Genomic DNA, 20080 nt, shown 5'->3' with positions numbered 1-20080 from the left:
AATCAAATGGCATTATCCTTCAAATACCAAATTGAAGAAATCACACAGACACCAAATTGAACACTTAATTGAAGTGTAAGAGTGGATTGTAAACATTTTAAATAGGATTTCCTCCATATGCTGTCAGTTGTGCTGATTCAAATCTGTGCTAATTTTAGAGGCTGGACTTTGTGGCGCTTGCTGACTTTTATTGCATTTTATTGAACAGTGTTTTTTTAAATGTTGCCTTCCCCATTTATTATAGCTCTACTCATAAGTCATAAGTATTCTATAATAGGGGGCTTTCCATTCTGCTCTTCCTGCCGCCTCTTCCTGCCGCCTCTTCCTGCCGCCTCTTCCTGACGTCTCTTCCTGACGTCTCTTCCTGACGCCTCTTCCTGACGTCTCTTCCTGCCTTCCTTTCCTGAATGAACCAAGGTGCAAAATCAGAAAAGAATACAAAAAAGCCTTTTGATTTATAAAGACAAAGTTGCAAATAGCTTCTAATTCATTCATGTTTCAAACACGCATCACATTTTTTTGACGAGTTTAATTTAATCTACAGCATTACGATCGTACAGACATAATGATAGTTAATAGTTATTATAATAAATCTCTTTCCACGAGCCGGACACTCCTTTTACTGCCCCATCAGGTCACCTGACCAATTACCACAATAGTTTCCGATCGAAGCGGTGTTTCCACCCGATAAAAAATGTTCCTATTGGATACCTCCTCTCTCCTTGCCACCTATGGGATCGGAACATCCTCGATGATGTCAGACCAGTGGCGGCTGGCCAATAGAGGGCCATGGGGCCTGGCCCCACCTTGAGCCACAAAAAAAATAAAAAATAAATTATAATAATCATAAATGATACAAATTGTCAATATTTGTGTTTTTGAACTATGGAATGTACCCAGTAATATGTGTAAAATATGATATCTGCGCAAAATATATGCTTTTCCTGCTCGTGCTCTCCGCCTGTGTGCACAACACATCTTAGAACTCGCAGCTAGGGGGGCAAAATCGTTTTGGCCCAAAAGAGGCGGGTCTATTAGCCAATTGCTGATTAAAGATATAAATGAGTGACATACAAGTTAGCCAATCAGCGTCCTCAAATAGATTCAGCGTGGGGCCAAAACGATTTGGCCCCCCTAGCTGCGCGTTCTCGTCAGGAGAAGTCTCTACAGGCGAGCGCCAGCGCCAGCGCGAGCACTACTCCTCCAAGACCCGTTTGAGAGGAGAACTTTGGCGGAGATTCTGCAGGCCAAAGAGCTGATCCCAGATCAGCCTGACCTCACAATCAGACAGCAGACTAGGAAAGGGAAGCAGTACATGCGAAGCTTCTGTACTAGCTGTACACCAGACAGGTTTGGCTAGCTGCATGACGTCATGCTAATAATTTATTTAGCTTTTTAAAACAACGGGGACAGATCCAGCACGGACAGTTAGGGAGTGAGGGATGAGGAAGTAAGGAAACATGAGAACACCAGGGTAGGGAGTGAGGGATGAGGAGGTAAGGAAACATGAGAACACCAGGACACACATGGAGAACTCTGTCAAGCTACATATTAGGCAAAGTGAACATCTTTTCTTCTACATAGTTGTCCTCAGTCTCATCTGCTTAACTTGGTCATGGAGGCATCAACATGTAATTGAGATGGTAAATTAACAGTGAAAACTCATCATAGAAGTAAACATCAGTATTTATAATTACACTTCATGTTTACTTCTCCTGATCTTTACCTCCTATAACAAGGTCCATAGGGGCATCTCAATAAATTAACATGTTATATTACATTATATAAGTGTTATTTACTGCTTTTTTTCGTGTTGGAATAAATGTTAAATATTTAACTGCAAAGTAGTAATGCGTGTTTGATACTTTAATTTTTTTGCATTAAATCATACTGGCATGTTTGCTGAAATTGATAGGATGGCCCTACCTAGAACATTTTCCACCAGCTGCCACTGTGTCAGACCTAAGATCGATTTCTGTGTTTGGTTGGAGGATGGAGGAGCTAGGGGTGTAGGAAGCATAATAAGCAGAATGGAAAATAACTCTGTGTGTCTAACAGAACCTGTGGAGCCAGAGAGGCACTCCTCCACAGAGAAACAAGGAGAGCAGCATGACCGGCTGTTTGCTTTGGAACAGCTCCAGTACAAGCTCACCACACAGGTATCTGCTCCAACTCAGTTTTCCATCAATAAACTGCTCTTTCTCCCTGTGGTGGCCCGTTCTTTGTTCTTCTTCCTATATACTGGGCTACGTTACGGGGCTCAGTTTCTGACTCACACATTAAACAGTCCAAATAATAACTCTTGCAGACGCTGATTCCTTTGCCGTCACTTGATTGATTTATTTTCTCTTTCGACAAATTTAACAGCAAAATATAATCAGTTTAACGGTCAAAGACTGTCCCGATGCCCCGTTCTACCCGAAGGAAAAACCAACTCGAGACTCAGTCCCACCCCTTCCTCTTATACCAGCTGATCCTCATCTGATTAACAACAAAAGTTCCTAAAGAAAAATAATTATACAGAATGCAAATTTAACCTTCATTCATAAATTAAAGGAATGTCTTTAGGTCATACAAATATATTAGCAAAATTAGAAATTATGATTTGTAATCAAAACTAAAAAAATATGGCTCTAACACTCCCACTTCCTTGAGAGGCTCTTCTACATCACACAGTCGTTTCTCCCTCATATACCTCCTTAGATTCACTAGGAAAGGTTTCATTTTAGTACCCGAGTGGTAATAGCAAGCTAGACATGAGTCTTCTTTGCCTGTGTTGTCTCCCATGTGGTGCCATAATGTGTGTGAGCTCAGGATATATACTGTATACTGCAGCACCTCTTCTGTTGGAGTGGGGTTTTTCTCAGTCCATTCCAAATCTGGGGGGGGGGGTACAGATGTACCCATTCAAAAAACCTCAACGGTCTCACAAAAGTAACAAAATCCAAACAGCTACAGGCCAAATGTGGGCGACTGTGGCTAAGTGGAGAGCAGAGGATTGGCAGTTTGATCCCCGGCTCTGCTAGCCCATGTTGATGTGTCCTTGAGCAAGACACTTAACCCCAAAATTGCTCCCGTAGCTATGCCTACGGTGTATGAATGTGATAGAATGTGATAGGCAGGTGTCACTTAGCTCCTGCCATCAGTGTGTGAATGGGGGAATGATGACATGTAGCGTTAAAGCGCTTTGAGTGGTCAGAAGACTATAAAAGCGCTATACAAGTACAGTCCATTTACCATGTACTGACTTGACAGGATTCCATGCGATCTCCACCTTCTAAATGAACAAACATCTTAAAGACACACTAGTCTATACAACATTCAGAAAACGTGTCAAAGACATACATCACTTCAAATCAGACTTTGCAGGCCAAGTCCACTAAGTGATAAGCTGCATCCACTCTGGCAAACTCTGTGTAGGAGGAACAGGAAATGCACCTAGAACCAGAATCACACAACACCAGAATATGATGGGAACAGGTCAGGGTTCCATGGTGCTCTACACACATGTCCAAAACCACAGACAGCCACTAAGAACACAGTCTGAAAGACCAGAGGGACAGGGCTCCTTGTGGTGTGGGGTTCTCTGTGCTACCTCCAGAGAGCGCTGTGGGTCCACTAATGTATTTGTGCCTGTCAGGAGCTGCAGTACGCACTGAGGCAGAGAGCTGGCACTTTGGCTGAACGACTACCTGGAACCAACAACACAGGTCCTCCCACAGGAGGGGCTGCCAACCCTTGGTCCCAGGGGCACAAAACCACAGACAGCCCTGAGGTAACAGGGGAGTAAATATTGCATTATTGATAAGCAATAACAGGTTCAGCTGCCTACTTCACTTTTCATATTGAATGGATATCTTTCATTGCAAAACTGTGTCGGAGTTCATTCTAAAATGTTAATATTTTTATATGTATAATAATGTACTGGAAGGTATGCAAAGTACAGTATTTCTTGTTTTTCAATTCACGTCCAGCTATCTCTATGATTTCAGGCTGTTCTTACACTCTTTGAGTAAAACATCTCTCTCTCCTCCCAGAAAACAGAGAACACGCTCAGGCAGTCACAGAGCTCGATGGACGTGTTACTGCAGACCCACTCAGGTCTATCCAGGTCTCAGTTGTCATCAGAAGAGTCACTGCGCTCCTTAAAAGAGCTGTGGGAGAGACTGGACCATGGACTCAGTCCATCTATTTTCTCAGAAGGTAACCAAACCAGAATAACTAAGGCTCAACTTCTACTAATCTGATTTGCGTAACAACTAATTGTTTTTTTTAATCTAAATAAGGACATGACATACAACATATTGGAATGGCAAAGTGAATATCAAATGCTTGCATGCATTTTTCGTGGTTGAGGGATGATTTCTTGATACGTGTGTGCTAAAACATAAACACTTAAATCTCATCATCTCGAACTCATCCTAACTATCGAACCTGCTTGAATAATGTTGGCTTCATTCTGCAGGTTCAGCCATCATGGATATACATGAAGGATTTTTAAAGGGGGCGCAACTATATCCCTGGCGGAGGCCGCTAAGGTAGTCAAAAAGCTGAGGTGGATGAGATCCGAGATGTCTGAGATGCTGAAGGCGCTGGACACTGTTGGGCTGTCTTGGCTGACACGCCTCTTCAATGTCGCATGGGGGTCGGGATCAGTGCCCATGGACTGGCAGACCTAAGTGGTGGTTCCCATTTTTAAGGGGGGACCGGAGAGTGTGCTCGAATTATCGGGGTATCACACTACTCAGCCTCCCGGGGGAAGGCTTATGCCAGGGTGCTGGAAAGGAGGCTCCGACCGTTTGTCTAACCTCGGATTCAAGAGGAGCAGTGCGGATTCCGTCCCGGCCGTGGAACAGTGGACCAGCTCTTTACCCTCGCAAGACTACTGGAGGGGTCCTGGGAGTTTGCCCAACCAGTCTACATGTGCTTAGAGGACTTGTAGAAGGCTTTCGACCGGGTCCCTCGGGGGTACTTGTGGGGGGTGCTGCGGGAGTATGGGGTGCCGGACCCGTTGCAACGGGACATCCGGTCTCTGTACGACTGCAGTAGGAGCTGCGTCCGTATTCTCGGCTGGGTGTTGGCCTCCGCCAGGGCTGCCCTTTGTCACCGGTCCTGTTCGTGACTCTATAGGCGCAGCCAGGGGGTGGAGAACGTCACGTTTGGGGGTCTCGGGATCGCCTCTCTGCTGTTTGCAGATGATGTGGTCCTGTTGGCCTCCTCGGAGCGTGACCTCCAGCATTCACTGGGGCGGCTTGGGGATGAGAGTTAGCACCTCCAAATCTGAGGCCATGGTGCTCTGCCGGAAACCGGTGGATTGCTCCCTCCAGGTGGGGACGAAGGAGTTCAAGTATCTCGGGGTCTTGTTCACGAGTGAGGGTAAGATGGAGCGGGAGATCGACAGGCTGATTGGTGCGGCTGCAGCAGTAAAGCAGGCGCTGCACCGGACCATCTTGGTGAAGAGGGTGCTGAACCGGAAGGCGAAACTCTCAATTTACCGGTCGGTCTACGTCCCGACCCTCACCTAACAAGGTTGCGGTTACAAGCGGCCGAAATGAGTTTCCTCCGTAGGGTAGCCGGGCTCAGCCTTAGAGATAGGGTAAGGAGCTCGGACATCAGGAGGGAACTTGGAGTTGAGGCGCTACTCCTTTGCATCGAAAGGAGTCAGCTGAGGTGGTTCGGGCATCTAATCAGGATGCCTCCTGGGCGCCTCCCACTGGAGGTTTTCCGGGCACGCCCAACTGGTAGGAGACCCCGGGGAAGATCCACAACAACACGCTGGAGGGATTATATCTCCCAGCTGGCCTGGGAACGCCTCAGTATCCCCCAGAATGAGCTGGAAAATGTTGCGGGGGAGAGGGAAGTCTGGGTCAGCCTGCTTGGCCTGCTGCCACCGCGACCCGACCCCGGATAAGCGGAAGAAAATGGATAGATTGATGGATCTTGTCACGGCAACCTCTCCCGCACATCATTTAATTTTACTGTCTTAAATTAACAAGGTCATTATTGCGCTACCTACTGCCACCCACTGGCATGGAAGAGTATTTCATTACTTAGCCAGCCACTATATTGCAGGCTCAGACGCACGCACAACAATGGCAAATTATTTGCAGCAACTAAATAAAAAATTTTGGACCGATTAATTCAATTCAATTCAATTTATTTTTGTATAGCCCAAAATCACAAATCACAAATTTGCCTCAGAAGGCTTTACAATCTGCACACATGTGACATCCTCTGTCCTGGAACCCTCACATCGGAACAGGAACAACTCCAGAGAGAAAAGAGGGAGAGACCTTAGGGAGAGCAACAGAGGAGGGATCGCTCTATCAGGATGGACAGAAGTGCAATAGATGTCATGTGTACAGAATGTACACATGACATCTATTTCACTAATTTTAAGTGAAATTGGACATTTTCCCACGGCACACCTGACGATCTCTCACAGCACACTGGTTGAAAATCACTGGTGTAAAGCATTAGTCCCTGTACAGATCTTTCATAAACTACCAATATCAGTGCAGTTCAGAAAAAACTTGGGTTACAAGATGGGTCAAAGGTTAGGAACTAGAAGTCATATCCATGTAAACCATTGAGGCCCTGTCTCATACTGTAGTGCATTTTGTCCCCTTGCGACCATGCAATCTTACAGACTAGATGTGACGATGACAGCATATCTCGGTTAGTAAGACCAGAATCTGCCAGGTCTCGTTCTACAAGTGTGGTGGGTGGACCTGTGGATTTAGCCTTTGTCTTTTCTGTGCATGTTTGGGGACCCCTACAGACGACGGAGCCCTAAGCAGCTGCTTATTTCTCATGTCTCAGGCTGGCTGTACTGAATCATAAAGACCCTTTACCCAGCCTGGTATACATGAATTCCTATGTTCAGTGGACTCCTGTGTGAACAGGGATTTAAAAGCTCTGTCTGCATTCAGTAATTCGTCCCTGCGTTAGGGACAGTACATCCTCACAATATCACTTTGTCACAAAATCGAACCACTCGGTCCAGTATGAACATGGTTGCAGTGGTTGGATCAGCTGGACAGATGGAGGGAGGGTTGTTGCCCAATTTGTGGCTGTAGTCTCTGTCAACTATCCAGGGAACAATTTCTCAACCAGATCAGGCACACACTCGCAGTGACCAGCTTCATGCCATCTGATAATTGTGAAACCAGACAAACCTTGCACAAGGTTTCAGTACACTTATGATAACTGTCCTCACTGGGTCCAATAGTTTATTGCAGATATTAAACGGCTGTATGAGTAAAGGTTAGATAAAGTTCCTCATGTCTTGTGAACTAGGAGATTCCGTACAGTTGCAACGTGGAAACCCAGCAAGAGATAGATGTTTAAAAATGTTCGATCTGTATCTAGATCTGTATCTAGATCTATATGTAGATCTGTATCTAGCTCTATATGTAGATCTGTATCTAAATATGTATCTAGCTCTATATGTAGATCTGTATCTAGATCTGTATCTAGCTCTATATGTAGATCTGTATCTAGATCTGTATCTAGCTCTATATGTAGATCTGTATCTAGATATGTATCTAGCTCTATATGTAGATCTGTATCTAGATCTGTATCTAGCTCTATATGTAGATCTGTATCTAGATCTGTGCCTTAATTCTAACAAGGAAAATGATGATAGCTCGGATGCATCCTGGCACATCTTCAACTTTTTGTTTTTGGTGTTCCATTATTACAACAAATGTAACTATTCCACATTGTTTTAAGACACAGTCCCCCACTTGAACCTACCCCTGAATAAAGACACCAGCAAATGAAAATGTGTCACCTGTAACGGCCATTAAAATCGCATCTCTCTTATCTGCACCTAAAGGTGAGGTTGAGCTGAGCAGGAAGGAGGTGGCCCAGTCTGGTGATGCTGCAGTCCAGATGACGGTGCACGATAGCTGTGCTCCCATCCATGGCCAGCCCCAAGTCGAGGTCCAGCAGAGGAGGTGCCCTTCTAAAACTCCATCAGACACTACCAAGACCAGCAGACCTGGATCCACTGGCAGGACCTGCAAGATCAGAAACTACAATGTTAAAGACTGACACACACATATTGGACACTCTGTCAGTGTGCTGGTTATGGAGAGTCCTCTTCAGCTTGTGAGAACACTGACATGTCTATGAAAATAACCCCCGATCAGAGACAGATTCATAACAGAAAGCCTGCATCACAAACGAGGGAGTTTGAAAGGGAGGGTTTTAATGAGAAGAAGGATTTTAAAATTTGTATTTAATTGTAGCTTCATCAAAATAATCCTGGTAGCATGAGTACAAACATGTGTAAAAGCACTCCAAATCCAGAACGGCTTCAAACATCAAAACACATGATTCTTCAATGCATTTCAGAATAAAACGTATGGTAAGAACATGCTTTTATATTCTGCTGCTCCTTCCAACATCAGAACTCACACAATTAGGGACCACGTTTTCTTAAAAACGGTTCCAAGATTTGTTAGTCAAATTGTCTATTAATTGATTTAACTGCTACAAAAGAAAATGTGACAGTGACCCACCAGGGAAAAGGGTTAGGCCCCCAAAAGTAGAATCAAGTTGTGAAGTTGGTGCTCCCTGGTGGTTTCGTGGTTAAAGCACCGACCAAGAACTCCCCTGGGACTTTTGTTGTATGTCATCCCCCATCACTATCTCTTCTCACATTTGCTGTCATTTCTCTTCTTTCAACTCTTCAATAAAAACATAAAATAGCATAGAAATCCTTTGAAATAAAACCACAAAGTGATGAGCACCATGACACTAAGATGAACAGAAACTCAACATTGTTAAAGACTCCCACCATACTGAAATGATGCTGCAGAGCTCAATCCTCTGTTATATTGCACATAGGCTATGAAATGCATCTCTATTAAACATGTGCCATGCAGCGGATTTCTATGAAATAAAATAATTTCTATGTGCTATCAAACTCAAAACTATATCTATAAAACACGTGTTTTAATTGGTATGCATTAATGTGCCTGTCCATAAAAAAAGAAGAAGCCGTCTGTCTGTTTCACTATTGATCGAGGTCATTCTCTTAAAGCTTATCACTGTTGCACAGTAGGTCAGTAGAAAAAAGAGCTACCCTGAGAACATCATGCTATCGGAAATGATGAACGCCAGTAACCCCAAGAAGTCAGACGAGCTTTCCTGGCTACGTCATAGCTTAGGTCCCGCCTTTTAATCACCCTATCTCTGAACAGCACCCTCCCCTCTGCTGCTATTGGACGAAGCTTCACACCCACGCTTTGTGATTGGCCTTTTTGCATGTCATCCAGAATGCTTTGGTGTGTGTACCCAGTGTGCCGAAGCCGGTCTTCAGGTTCACGGTCACTGCTGCAGTGTGAGGTTTAAACTTGAACCTGCTGAAGTTTCACAGCCCAGCAGCCTGTGGGGGCAGATTCATATCTAGTAGTAGGCCTAATGGGATCCACATAGATCCACTAATGGATGGACAATACAGCACACCATCACTGTGTGTCTTACATTATCAATTCCAGAGATTATTTATGAAAGTAACACAATACTCATAACAGAACGAGTCACAACACAAATACATTAGATATTACAAAATGAAATGGTACTGCTATCCAATATGAACAACGGTAACATTTACCAGCATGGCTCTAGATATGTTGGTCTGTCAAATATCTTCAATTTATGGATGGCACCAAATGATGTACCCTAGAAATTGTAGGCCTGTTCGAATGGTAATTCATGATCAACTGTCTTATACTCTAGCACCACCATGACATTCACTTTTTAAAATAAAATACCAGACAACCAGCTGATTAAAGCGTGACATTGGGACACACAGTGATTGTTCCCAGAGGATGAATTGTGAAAACGTAGATCTCTTTTAACTAACACAGTGCATTCAACACATCTCACGTTGTCCCTCACATTGATTTATGACCAAATGCTTGTCAAACTAATGACACTTGTGTCAGTGAAGGGAAGCTAAGCCTGGCGGTATGCTGGTGAGCAGCTTTCAGCACCCAACACCCACCCACCCGTCCAGGGTACTGCTGCTGCTGCTGCAGCGGGCCGAGGATAGCTGGGCTAGCTGACACGTGCATGTCTGTTCACTGACTCACACATCAACACTCACGCGCTACCAACGCGATACAAAATAAACTCTATAAAATAGTAATATACAGCCTATAAGCTGCACGGTTTAATGCATACACGCTTCACTATATCGTCAAAGCAAATGCACTCTTCTCAGTGGGGTCAGCCGGCGGGGCGGGGCTACAGGAGAGAGTCTGAACTGCAGTAACCCCGCCTCACTGGTCTCCTCTCTCTATGGCTCAGGGGCGTTCAACGAATTGCTCCATCACTGGCTGGATCCGAGAGCCCTGCCTCTTTTCTCATTGGACTGTGCGGACAAGCCAAACTGTCAGCCCATGTGGCGTGGCCAGGCAGAATGTGAGACATTTAAATTCATCAGAGAGAAGAGAGTGAAAGAAGCACGGAACTAACGTTACCCTTCCAGACAGTGGAAACGACCGGGACAGACATTCCCCACTGCAGTCACAGTAAGAGGAGCGCCACCTGGGCAACACCGGTAAGCTAACTTTGCTAACTGTCATTAGCTGCGTCGTCACTGACAGTATGGGTGACTTTATTGTCTCGAGACGGAACAATAGTAGGTTACGTACAACTTCCGTTCACTGTGTCATTGTTTTTTATTAACACCGGAGTGTGACAGTGTTATGTCAAAAAGAAGACTGTCGTTTAGTTAACGTATGACATTTAGTTTTCTACATGAAGGTAACAAAGTATTCGTCGTGACGTTACATACTGTATCGGCATGAATTCTAACTTTTACAAATGGTTCGCCTAGTTTGTCTGTGTCCTATTGATGGAAATCATCTATGTCGGTGGATCATATTCAGACCTAAAGGAAAAGTGATTATACAGTAGTTTTGGTGCTACTTATTTATCACAACTATTATGCATTGCATTATGGGATGGAAACGAGAACGATTGGTGTACTTGCCTCAGTCAGCAGTGCTGCTCTGTGTTATTCTGTTATTAATACTGATCCCTGTAGTGACATCCTGATAAGTGTGACTAGTAACGTTACAGGGAGGCCTCTGTCCAGGATGAGGATGAGCAGGTCTCTGAGGCCAGCAGCCACACTAACTGAAGTGAGAATGAATGGTAGACTGTGAACTCACGTGGCCTTCCTCTGATTTGAAGGTGTCTTTCACTTGTTGTGTGTTACAGTGGGGGCACGGCTGCTGGATGAGAACAAGCCAACTGAAGGCCATTGTATTGAGATTAGAATGTGGAATTCCCTCTTGTATAGTCACCGACTGGTTCAGGAGATTCTCTGACTATGACATGGTTTTGTTAAAGCAGGAAATAACTGATGACATGAATACAAGAGTACGTTCAGAGTAGTTTGCTAACTTTTCCATGTGGTTGAGGAATTTGCTGTTTGTGGAGGCAGGGGGCTGCCAGGCAGTCAACTTAGATATGAGGCTTGAATGTAATCAAACTAATTGAAAAGCATTGACCACCAACTAAACAACAAAACATACAAGTTAAAATTGTAATTAATATCATTTTATATCTATATCTATTCAAATTTTAACTTGTATAAGAGACATTCTTGTCATGTCAATGACGAGAATGATTTGTTTTCCTAGTTTTGTCACGTTGAGGAGGGTCATACGGTCTCCTGCAGAGTACTGCTAGTTTTGCTAGTTTTGCTAGTTTTGCACTTGTTATTTGTGTTGTTTCTGCCCTCAGGCTCTTTCCACCAGGCTGTGTGACGAGTCGGGTCTTGTTGGTGAGCGCTGCAGGATGAGCTCAGCAGTCTGACATCCAGAATGTCAGGGCTGATATGAATGCAACAAGGCACGGCTATTCAACTGCTGTTTCAATAGGGCCAGATTTTAAAAGCGGGGAATGTAGATGAGCCGGACATTTTGTAATGACACATTTCAAACTAGTGCAAATTAATTAGTCAAAAATAGCAATAATCACTGTTTCACGTTTGAAATGAAAACATGTCTGATGCAGGTACATCACAAAGTGCAGAAAGCTGAAAAAGAGAGCTGACACTACCAGTCTCTTTCTCTCTCTACCAGTTTCTCCCTCCCTCTGTCTCCCCCCTCTCTCTGTCCATCTGTCAGTAGCCAGATGTTTTTTAAAGCGACTCAGCGTGGTCAGAACCACGTCACAGGAGATGTTTAAAGAAATGATCGGTGGTGTAGCTAACCGATCTCTACATACTGTCTGATCTGTACTGAGCACGAGGAACTGTCAACAGAGATGAGAAGGAAGCCAGATGACTCGCTCGTTATACCTCCATACACCATATATGTAGTTTACATACTCTGTCATATATCAGATTTATGTGTGCCACATGTGGGCCACTCGCGGGTTACTTCTGGGCCGGATGTAACCCGCAGACCACCGACTGATAAGTGTAGAAGACAATGCAGTCGCTCATCCCTTTTGAATATAACTTGGGCTGACTTTGAGTCCAGCATGAAGCAGCAGCGGGGCCGACTCTTGATAGAGTACTGAGTAACTCTACTGTATGCGTGTTGACAAATAGTATACACTAATAGATGGTGTGTGATCTGGGTCAGGTGAGGCTAGATGTTGTCCTGAATGTGCTACATTAATTCTAATCCCTGGCCTGAGTGTCCTGGTGGCCAAATCCCTTCAGCTACTGAGCCTCACAAAGGGCCGGGACAGCCCGTCATACTGGGTCATCCTGCTTCTCCCCGGGCTCACCGTCTCATTGTCATGGCCAGGACTTGTTATGTGTACAGAAGACAGCCAATGATAGAACCGTCACATCCCTCATTCTACCACAGTATCCTGCACTGATGGAATCTGACCTCCTTGTCTACTGTTTCTGGTTCAGCTTTGAGTTGATCAGGTATTAAAGGTGCTCAACTGGTTTTCTTTTTGACTTTACAACTGTGTAGGTGTAGATACCAGTAATCTGTGAATACAACATCACAGCTATATGTTTAAATCCTTGTACACTTCGCTCGTTAGTTTTTTGAGTTTCAGAGGAGTTTGGTAAACGGTTTGGTAAGGACGAGAGAGGCTGACGATGGTCATGATGGAGCTTAGGTTGGTTAGAATCAAAGAGGAGGGAGTCCTTCACTTCATGCATCCATTATCAGACAGGAAGACGGGTAGTAAAGGTGAGACGGGAAGTTTGGAGAGACAGGAGAACGAGGAAATTACCACAGCTATCACAAGCTAACGTTACATAGCAACTCACGCTAGCTAACCAGACTGTCAGTAACCGATAGCTTTGCTAGCTTGTCCCAGTTTGTATCTATTGACATAGTGACGGCATCATAAAGATTGTGGACATTCATTTCCCTGTCCACATGGGACAAGACCAGACTAGGGGACATAACTCCATGTGTGTACAGTGTGTCATGAGGGGAGGGGTCTGAGCTGGTGACACACTTTCACTGCTAGCCCATTGGTCCATGGGTCTGTCCCTGGCCTAGAAACAAGAACAAAGACACACACACACACACACACACACACAGTACAGCGTGGATATGCTCACTCATGTACACAGTCGTCTATCAGCAGACGACAGTGTCTGCTGTGAGTGCTCTCTCATGCATGCTCAGAGGGACTCTCATTCCCAAACCTGCCAGTCAACGCCAACACAATTACACACGCTTCAATACGGACACATGTATCGTGTGAATTATGGGATTACTGCCACAGAGACCTTTTTTTCATATTTCATGTTTTGCTGTGGTAAAGAGTTTCAAGGCGTTTGGCTATTCCACATATTTCTGTTCCCATCGGCTGACTGTATAGAATATACTTTATAGTGAGTGTTGCACTGATGAAATGTGTCTGCTAGTAGGATATGCATTCAGTGAACCAGCTAGCCTCACTATCAGCTCACTGCAGAGACACGCATGCATTCAGAAATTCCATTTTCTTTAAAGTTTTCTTAAAATTCCAAGAGAGAACATTTTAATGCAGATAAAAACAAACCTTTGCTATTATTAACAAATATAATGTTTTTTGTAGCATACAACATATTTATCCTACACAATAGGGTATTGGTTACAGCTTATCTTCAGCAACACGAAACCATCAGATTCAGGATAGAATAGTCGAGGACATGAGTGTGATCTTTCTTCAATGTTGCATTTGAACAAATGGTGTCAGACACGGGGCAGCCGTGGCTCACTGGGTAGAGCGGGTCGTCCGGCAACCACAAGGTCGGCGGTTCGATCCTTGGCTGATATGTGTCCTATGCCGAAGTGTCCCTGAGCCAGACACTGAACCCATAACTGCTCACCCATCACCCAGAACCCATAAATGCAGAGGACACATTTCGTATATGTGTATATGTATATGACAATAAACTTAAAACTTAACTTAACATGCTGACACTGAAGCTATTCTGTGCAGAATGTTGAGAAGCAGACATCATTGGTGTTGTTAGTGTTAATAGTAGAGCTAGTTATGTGCTGATTGGATATGCATTGTGATTCAATTATTGTGATTTTTGTTTACTTGATTAACACTAGACCATGGTAAGAATTGAATCATACAATTACTTTGGAAAATATTTATTCATGATTTTCCTAAAGTCAAATATATCAGTCGTTTACTGATTACTAACATTTTTCCCTCAACCCAAACATCAAAGAATAAAGATATTTCCGTATCGACATTATTCAAAGAATGTCTGAAAGTATGATTTTGATTTCCAGCATGCTGCTCCGTGGAACATTTGGTTTTGAGCTGATTATTGTTCCAGTGATGTACACTGATCAGTGTGAACAGTGTTGATCTTCAGTATAGAAAAGCATGCCTAGTGTTCAGCGTCGGAAATACACGAGGGCAAAGGGCAAAACTGCCCCTAAGAAATATCATTTTGCCCCTGATATCACTAGGAGAGGGGCAAAAAATGCCCCCGATCTTTCTAAATGAATAAAAAAAAATGGAGCGCTTCAGTGTCAGACCTGTGACTGCGAGACTGCGGCCAACTCAGCAGACACTTAAATGTTAGTGCACCTATATCCTGAAATTCACGGTAAACTCATTCAAACGGCACAGATCGGGAGCGAGCGAAGGACTTACTCACGAGCCCCCGGCTGAGCGCCGCTGTGTTGGAGTTCTCCCCGGAGAATGAGAGGGTCGCCTCCATGTGCCTACGGGTTGCGGGGAGCAAGGCTCTGACTGTGGTTTGTGCTTACGCACCAAATAGCAGTTCAGAGTATCCGGCCTTCTTGGAGTCGGTGGGAGGGGTCCTGGAAAGGGCGCCACCTACTGACTCCATAGTTCTCCTGGGGGACTTCAATGCTCATGTGGGCAATGACGGAGAAACCTGGCGGGGGGTGATTGGGAGGAACGGCTTACCCGATCTGAACCCGAATGGTGTCTCGTTATTGGACTTCTGTGCTTGCCACGGTTTGGCCATAACGAACACCATGTTCGAACATAAGGTGGCTCATAAGTGTACCTGGTACCAGAACACCTTAGGCCGGAGATCAATGATCGACTTTGTAATCGTATCATTTGATTTGCGGCCGTATATCTTGGACACTCGGGAGAAGAGAGGAGCAGAGCTGTCAACTGATCACCACCTGGTGGTGAGTTGGATCAGATGGCAGGGGAACCGGTTGGAAAGACCCGGCAAGCCTAAACGTGTAGTGAGGGTGAACTGGGAACGTCTGGCGGAGGACCCTGTCCGGGAGGTCTTTAACTCCCACCTCCGGAAGAACTTCTCTCACATGCTGAGGGATGTTGGGGACATGGAATCTGAATGGACCATGTTCAAAGCCTCTATTGTGGACGCGGCCGCTAGGAGCTGTGGCCGGAAGGTCATTGGTGCCTGTCGTGGCAGCAACCTGAGGACCCGGTGGTGGACACCGGAGGTGAGGGAAGCCGTCAAGCTGAAGGAGACCTTCAAGGCCTGGTTGGCCCAGGGGTCTCCCGAAGCAGCTGACAGGTACCGGCAGGCCAGAAGGGCTGCAGCTGCGGTGGTCGCGAATGCTAAAACTCGGGCATGGGAGGAGTTCGGGGAGGCCATGGAGAAGGACTTTCGGTTGGCCTCAAGGAGGTTCTGGCAAACCATCCGACGGCTCAGGAAGGGAAAGCAGGGCTTACCCCAGGCTGTTCTCAGCAGGGGGGGGAACTGCTAACCCGGACAGGGGACATCGTCGGGCGGTGGAAAGAGCACTTTGAGGAACTCCTAAACCCGACCAACATGTCCTCTGCAGAGGAGGCAGCGCCTGAAGATCTAGGGGGAGGCTCACCCATATCCCTGGCAGAGGCCGCTGAGGTAGTCAAAAAGCTCCTTGGTGGCAAGGCGCCGGGGGTGGATGAGATCCGCCCTGAGATGCTGAAAGCGCTGGACATAGTTGGGCTGTCCTGGCTGACACGCCTCTTCAATGTCGCATGGGGGTCGGGATCAGTGCCCATGGACTGGCAGACCGGGGTGGTGGTTCCCATTTTCAAAAAGGGGGACCGGAGAATGTGCTCGAATTACCGGGGTATCACACTACTCAGCCTCCCAGGGAAGGCTTATGCCAGGGTGCTGGAAAGGAGGCTCCGACCGTTTGTCAAACCTCAGATACAAGAGGAGCAATGCGGATTCCGTCCCGGCCGTGGTACAGTGGAGCAGCTCTTTACCCTCGCAAGACTACTGGAGGGGTTCTGGGAGTTTGCCCAACCAGTCTACATGTGCTTTGTGGACTTGGAGAAGGCTTTCAACCCGGTCCCTCAGGAGTTCTTGTGGGGGGTGCTGCGGGAGTATTGGGTGCCGGACCCATTACAACGGGCGATCCGGTCTCTGTACGACTGCAGTAGGAGCTGTGTCCGCATTCTCGGTAATAAGTCAGACACGTTCCCGGTGGGTGTTGGCCTCCGCCAGGGCTGCCCTTTGTCTCCGGTCCTGTTCGTGACTTTCACGGACAGGATATCTAGGCGCAGCCTGGGGGTGGAGAACGTCAGGTCCGGGGGTCTCGGGATCGCCAACCCTGCTGTTTGCAGATGATGTGGTCCTGTTAGCCTCCTCGGATCATGACCTCCAGCATTCACTGGGGCGGTTTGCAGCCGAGTGTGAAGCGGCGGGGATGAGAGTTAGCACCTCCAAATCTGAGGCCATGGTGCTCTGCCGGAAACCGGTGGATTGCTCCCTCCAGGTGGGGACGGAGTGCCTACCTCAAGCGAAGGAGTTCAAGTATCTCGGGGTCTTGTTCACGAGTGAGGGTAAGATGGAGCGGGAGATCGACAGACGGATCGGTGCGGCTGCAGCAGTAAAGCAGGCGCTGCACCGGACCGTCTTGGTGAAGAGGGAGCTGAGCCGGAAGGCAAAGCTCTCAATTTACCACTCGGTCTACGTTCCTACCCTCACCTATGGTCACGAACTCTGGGTCGTGACCGAAAGGACAAGGTCGCAGTTACAAGCGGCCGAAATGAGCTTCCTCTGTAGGGTGGCCGGGCTCAGCCTTAGAGATAGGGTAAGGAGCTCGGTCATCAGGAGGGAGCTTGGAGTCGAGCCGCTACTCCTTCGCGTCGAAAGGAGTCAGCTGAGGTGGTTCGGGGATCTAATTAGGATGCCTCCTGGACGCCTCCCACTGGAGGTTTTCCAGGCACGTCCAACTGGGAAGAGACCCCGGGGAAGACCCAGAACACGCTGGAGGGATTACATCTCCCAGCTGGCCTGGGAACGCCTCGGGATCCCACAGAATGAGCTGGAACATGTTGCCGGTGAGAGGGAAGTCTGGGTCAGCCTGCTTGGCCTGTTGCCACCGCGACCCGACCCCGGATAAGCGGAGGAAAATGGATGGATGGATGGATGGAAATTAGATTAAATGAATTATATTGACATTAAGTATAAAACATGCTACCTGCATCTCGTGAGTTAAAGGGAAAATACACCTAAATTGTGCGTAAAGTGTCTTTATTCTTTGATTTGAGGGTTGCTGGAAATGAATAATACCTGACTGACAGTCAATTAACATATTTTACTCAGTAAAAACTCTGAACTGAATTTGTACCTTCAAATGGCACATTTTTTTAAATTTTTAAGGTGCTATACAAATGTTTTTCTCAAAAATTACACACAATGACGAATGCATAAGTTCAGGACAAAAATGAGTAATATCACAATATTTGAGGTGCTACAAAAATATTTTTTCTCAATAATTCCATACAATGACTGATGTATATGTAATCAAGGCATCGTTGACTTAATAATTGTTAATAGTTGTTTTAAAACATTTAATAACAATAAATAACCACAAAGAAATAAGAATAAATTGAATATGATTGTCTGATTTATGTTTGTTTTTTGTTAAAAAATCGAAGAAAACACTTTGAATCTGTAGACTACTGCCTAATAGTCTTATTATTGCCATTTGATGACAATTGCTCATATATTGTAAGCCTGAATAAGTATATTTATTATTTTGAACAAAGGTTAAACGTTATTTCACAAGTTTCAAAAAGTGCCCCCAATTTTTTGAAAATGCCCCTGGATTTCAGTCAGGGGCATTACAAAATATGTTAAATTTCCTACCCTGCTAGTGTTAACTGGACTGGGACCAGCTAATGTCTCAGTGTGTACAGCCTGTCTACCACTCTTATTGTTGACATGTCTCTCTCTCTGCTCACAGTCATTCAGCATGGATGAGATAGTCATAGCAGGGATATCGGGCCGTCTGCCTGAGTCCAACAACCTGGAGGAATTCTGGGAAAACCTCATCGGTGGTGTGGACATGGTGACGGAGGACGACCGGCGGTGGACACCAGGTGAGACCTGTCATACAGCTGGATTTGGTTGATTGTTCATTTCTGTGCTGCATGAAACAGAACTGGAACAGAGAATGACTGTTCTGATTGAATGGTAGATTTAAAATACACTCCTGCGCTGTGGTAGTTCCAGTCAGTATGTGCTCCTCCAACACACAACAACACAAACACTAACGGCAGCTACAGTGACATGACTTGTCAGTGTATTCTGAGTAGGGAGAAGTTTTAGTTTTCCATTTTAGACAACAGTAGACATGGAGGAAATAAAGGGGATAGAGAGACGGGGCCTCCTGGACTCGAACCCGTGTCATTGCGGTTCAGGGTGAGCCTCTTAACCCACCAGGATGCCCCAGGGACGCATTGATGTTCTTATTTAAGTCCTGGTAGCTGGCACTAGTTGTATTGTAGAGCTTTAGGAAGCCATTGATCGCAGCAATCAGCTTTTCCTCCAACTTGTTTTATGTAGATGAGCTGAATAGCAGAGTCTGAATCTCTCTGCTCAGTGACTGGACTTTAAAGGTATAACAGGGAGTATTTCCTAAAAACAACACATAGACTGATACAAAATGCATCCCTTCTGACCCACTAGAAGTGTGTGGTGGTATCTACAGAGACCCTGCCCGCTTTTATTCTTATTTTGCTGTGTGCTGGATTCTTCTGGGCGTCAGCAGAGAGCCTTTTGGCCCCACATGGTGTTATACCTCCAGCAGATCACAGGGTGTTAGCAGCGGTGTTTGATGAACAGCGTGTTGTTACATCGCTGTGTATATTTATGTGCTTCATTGTGTTTGTGCTCTTCTCTCTACTGTGTGCTGCTATCAGTGTGTCAGTTTGACCGGCCAGAGTCACGTATATGTATATATATATATACATGTATATATATGTTCATGTGTGTGTGTATATATATATATATATATATATATATATATATATATATATATATATATATATATATATATGTATATATATATATATATATATATATATATATATATATATATATATATATATATATATGTATATGTATATGTATATATATATGTATATATGTATATGTATATATATATGTGTATATATGTATATGTATATATATATGTGTATATATATATATGTATATATGTATATGTATATATGTATGTGTATATATATATGTATATATATATGTATATGTATATATATATGTATATATATATGTGTATATATATATGTATATATATGTGTATATGTATATATATATGTATATATATGTGTATATGTATATATATATGTATATATATATGTATATATATAT

The 20080-nt window shown here is 44.9% G+C and overlaps 2 protein-coding genes across 6 annotated transcripts in view; both read left to right on the top strand.

Moving 5' to 3' along the window:
• ccdc57 (coiled-coil domain containing 57) overlaps positions 1 to 9325 on the top strand; it is a 32254-nt gene extending 22929 nt beyond the window's left edge. For 4 of the 5 annotated variants that reach the window (XM_031873891.1, XM_031873890.1, XM_031873892.1 and 1 more), the window contains 4 exons: positions 2059 to 2159; positions 3641 to 3775; positions 4038 to 4203; positions 7841 to 9325. In XM_031873891.1, the coding sequence (XP_031729751.1) occupies positions 2059 to 2159; positions 3641 to 3775; positions 4038 to 4203; positions 7841 to 8058 (620 nt within the window). In that variant the 3' untranslated portion in view covers positions 8059 to 9325. Of the gene's footprint in view, positions 1 to 2058; positions 2160 to 3640; positions 3776 to 4037; positions 4204 to 4465; positions 4590 to 7840 lie in introns of those variants that run through there. The other variant, XM_031873893.1, reaches the window with a different exon arrangement.
• Positions 9326 to 10339: 1014 nt separating this feature from the next.
• fasn (fatty acid synthase) overlaps positions 10340 to 20080 on the top strand; it is a 70464-nt gene continuing 60723 nt past the window's right edge. The window contains exons 1-2 of the mRNA XM_031873869.1: positions 10340 to 10576; positions 18654 to 18789. Coding sequence (XP_031729729.1) covers positions 18663 to 18789 — 127 coding nt within the window. The 5' untranslated portion in view covers positions 10340 to 10576; positions 18654 to 18662. The remainder of the gene's footprint in view (positions 10577 to 18653; positions 18790 to 20080) is intronic.

This window comes from Anarrhichthys ocellatus, unplaced genomic scaffold (assembly GCF_004355925.1).
Source record: "Anarrhichthys ocellatus isolate YVR2014 unplaced genomic scaffold, GSC_Weel_1.0 scaffold76, whole genome shotgun sequence".
NCBI classification, from domain to species: domain Eukaryota; kingdom Metazoa; phylum Chordata; class Actinopteri; order Perciformes; family Anarhichadidae; genus Anarrhichthys; species Anarrhichthys ocellatus.
Note: the sequence above shows the minus strand (reverse complement) of the source record. Positions and strands in the feature narration are given on the sequence as shown.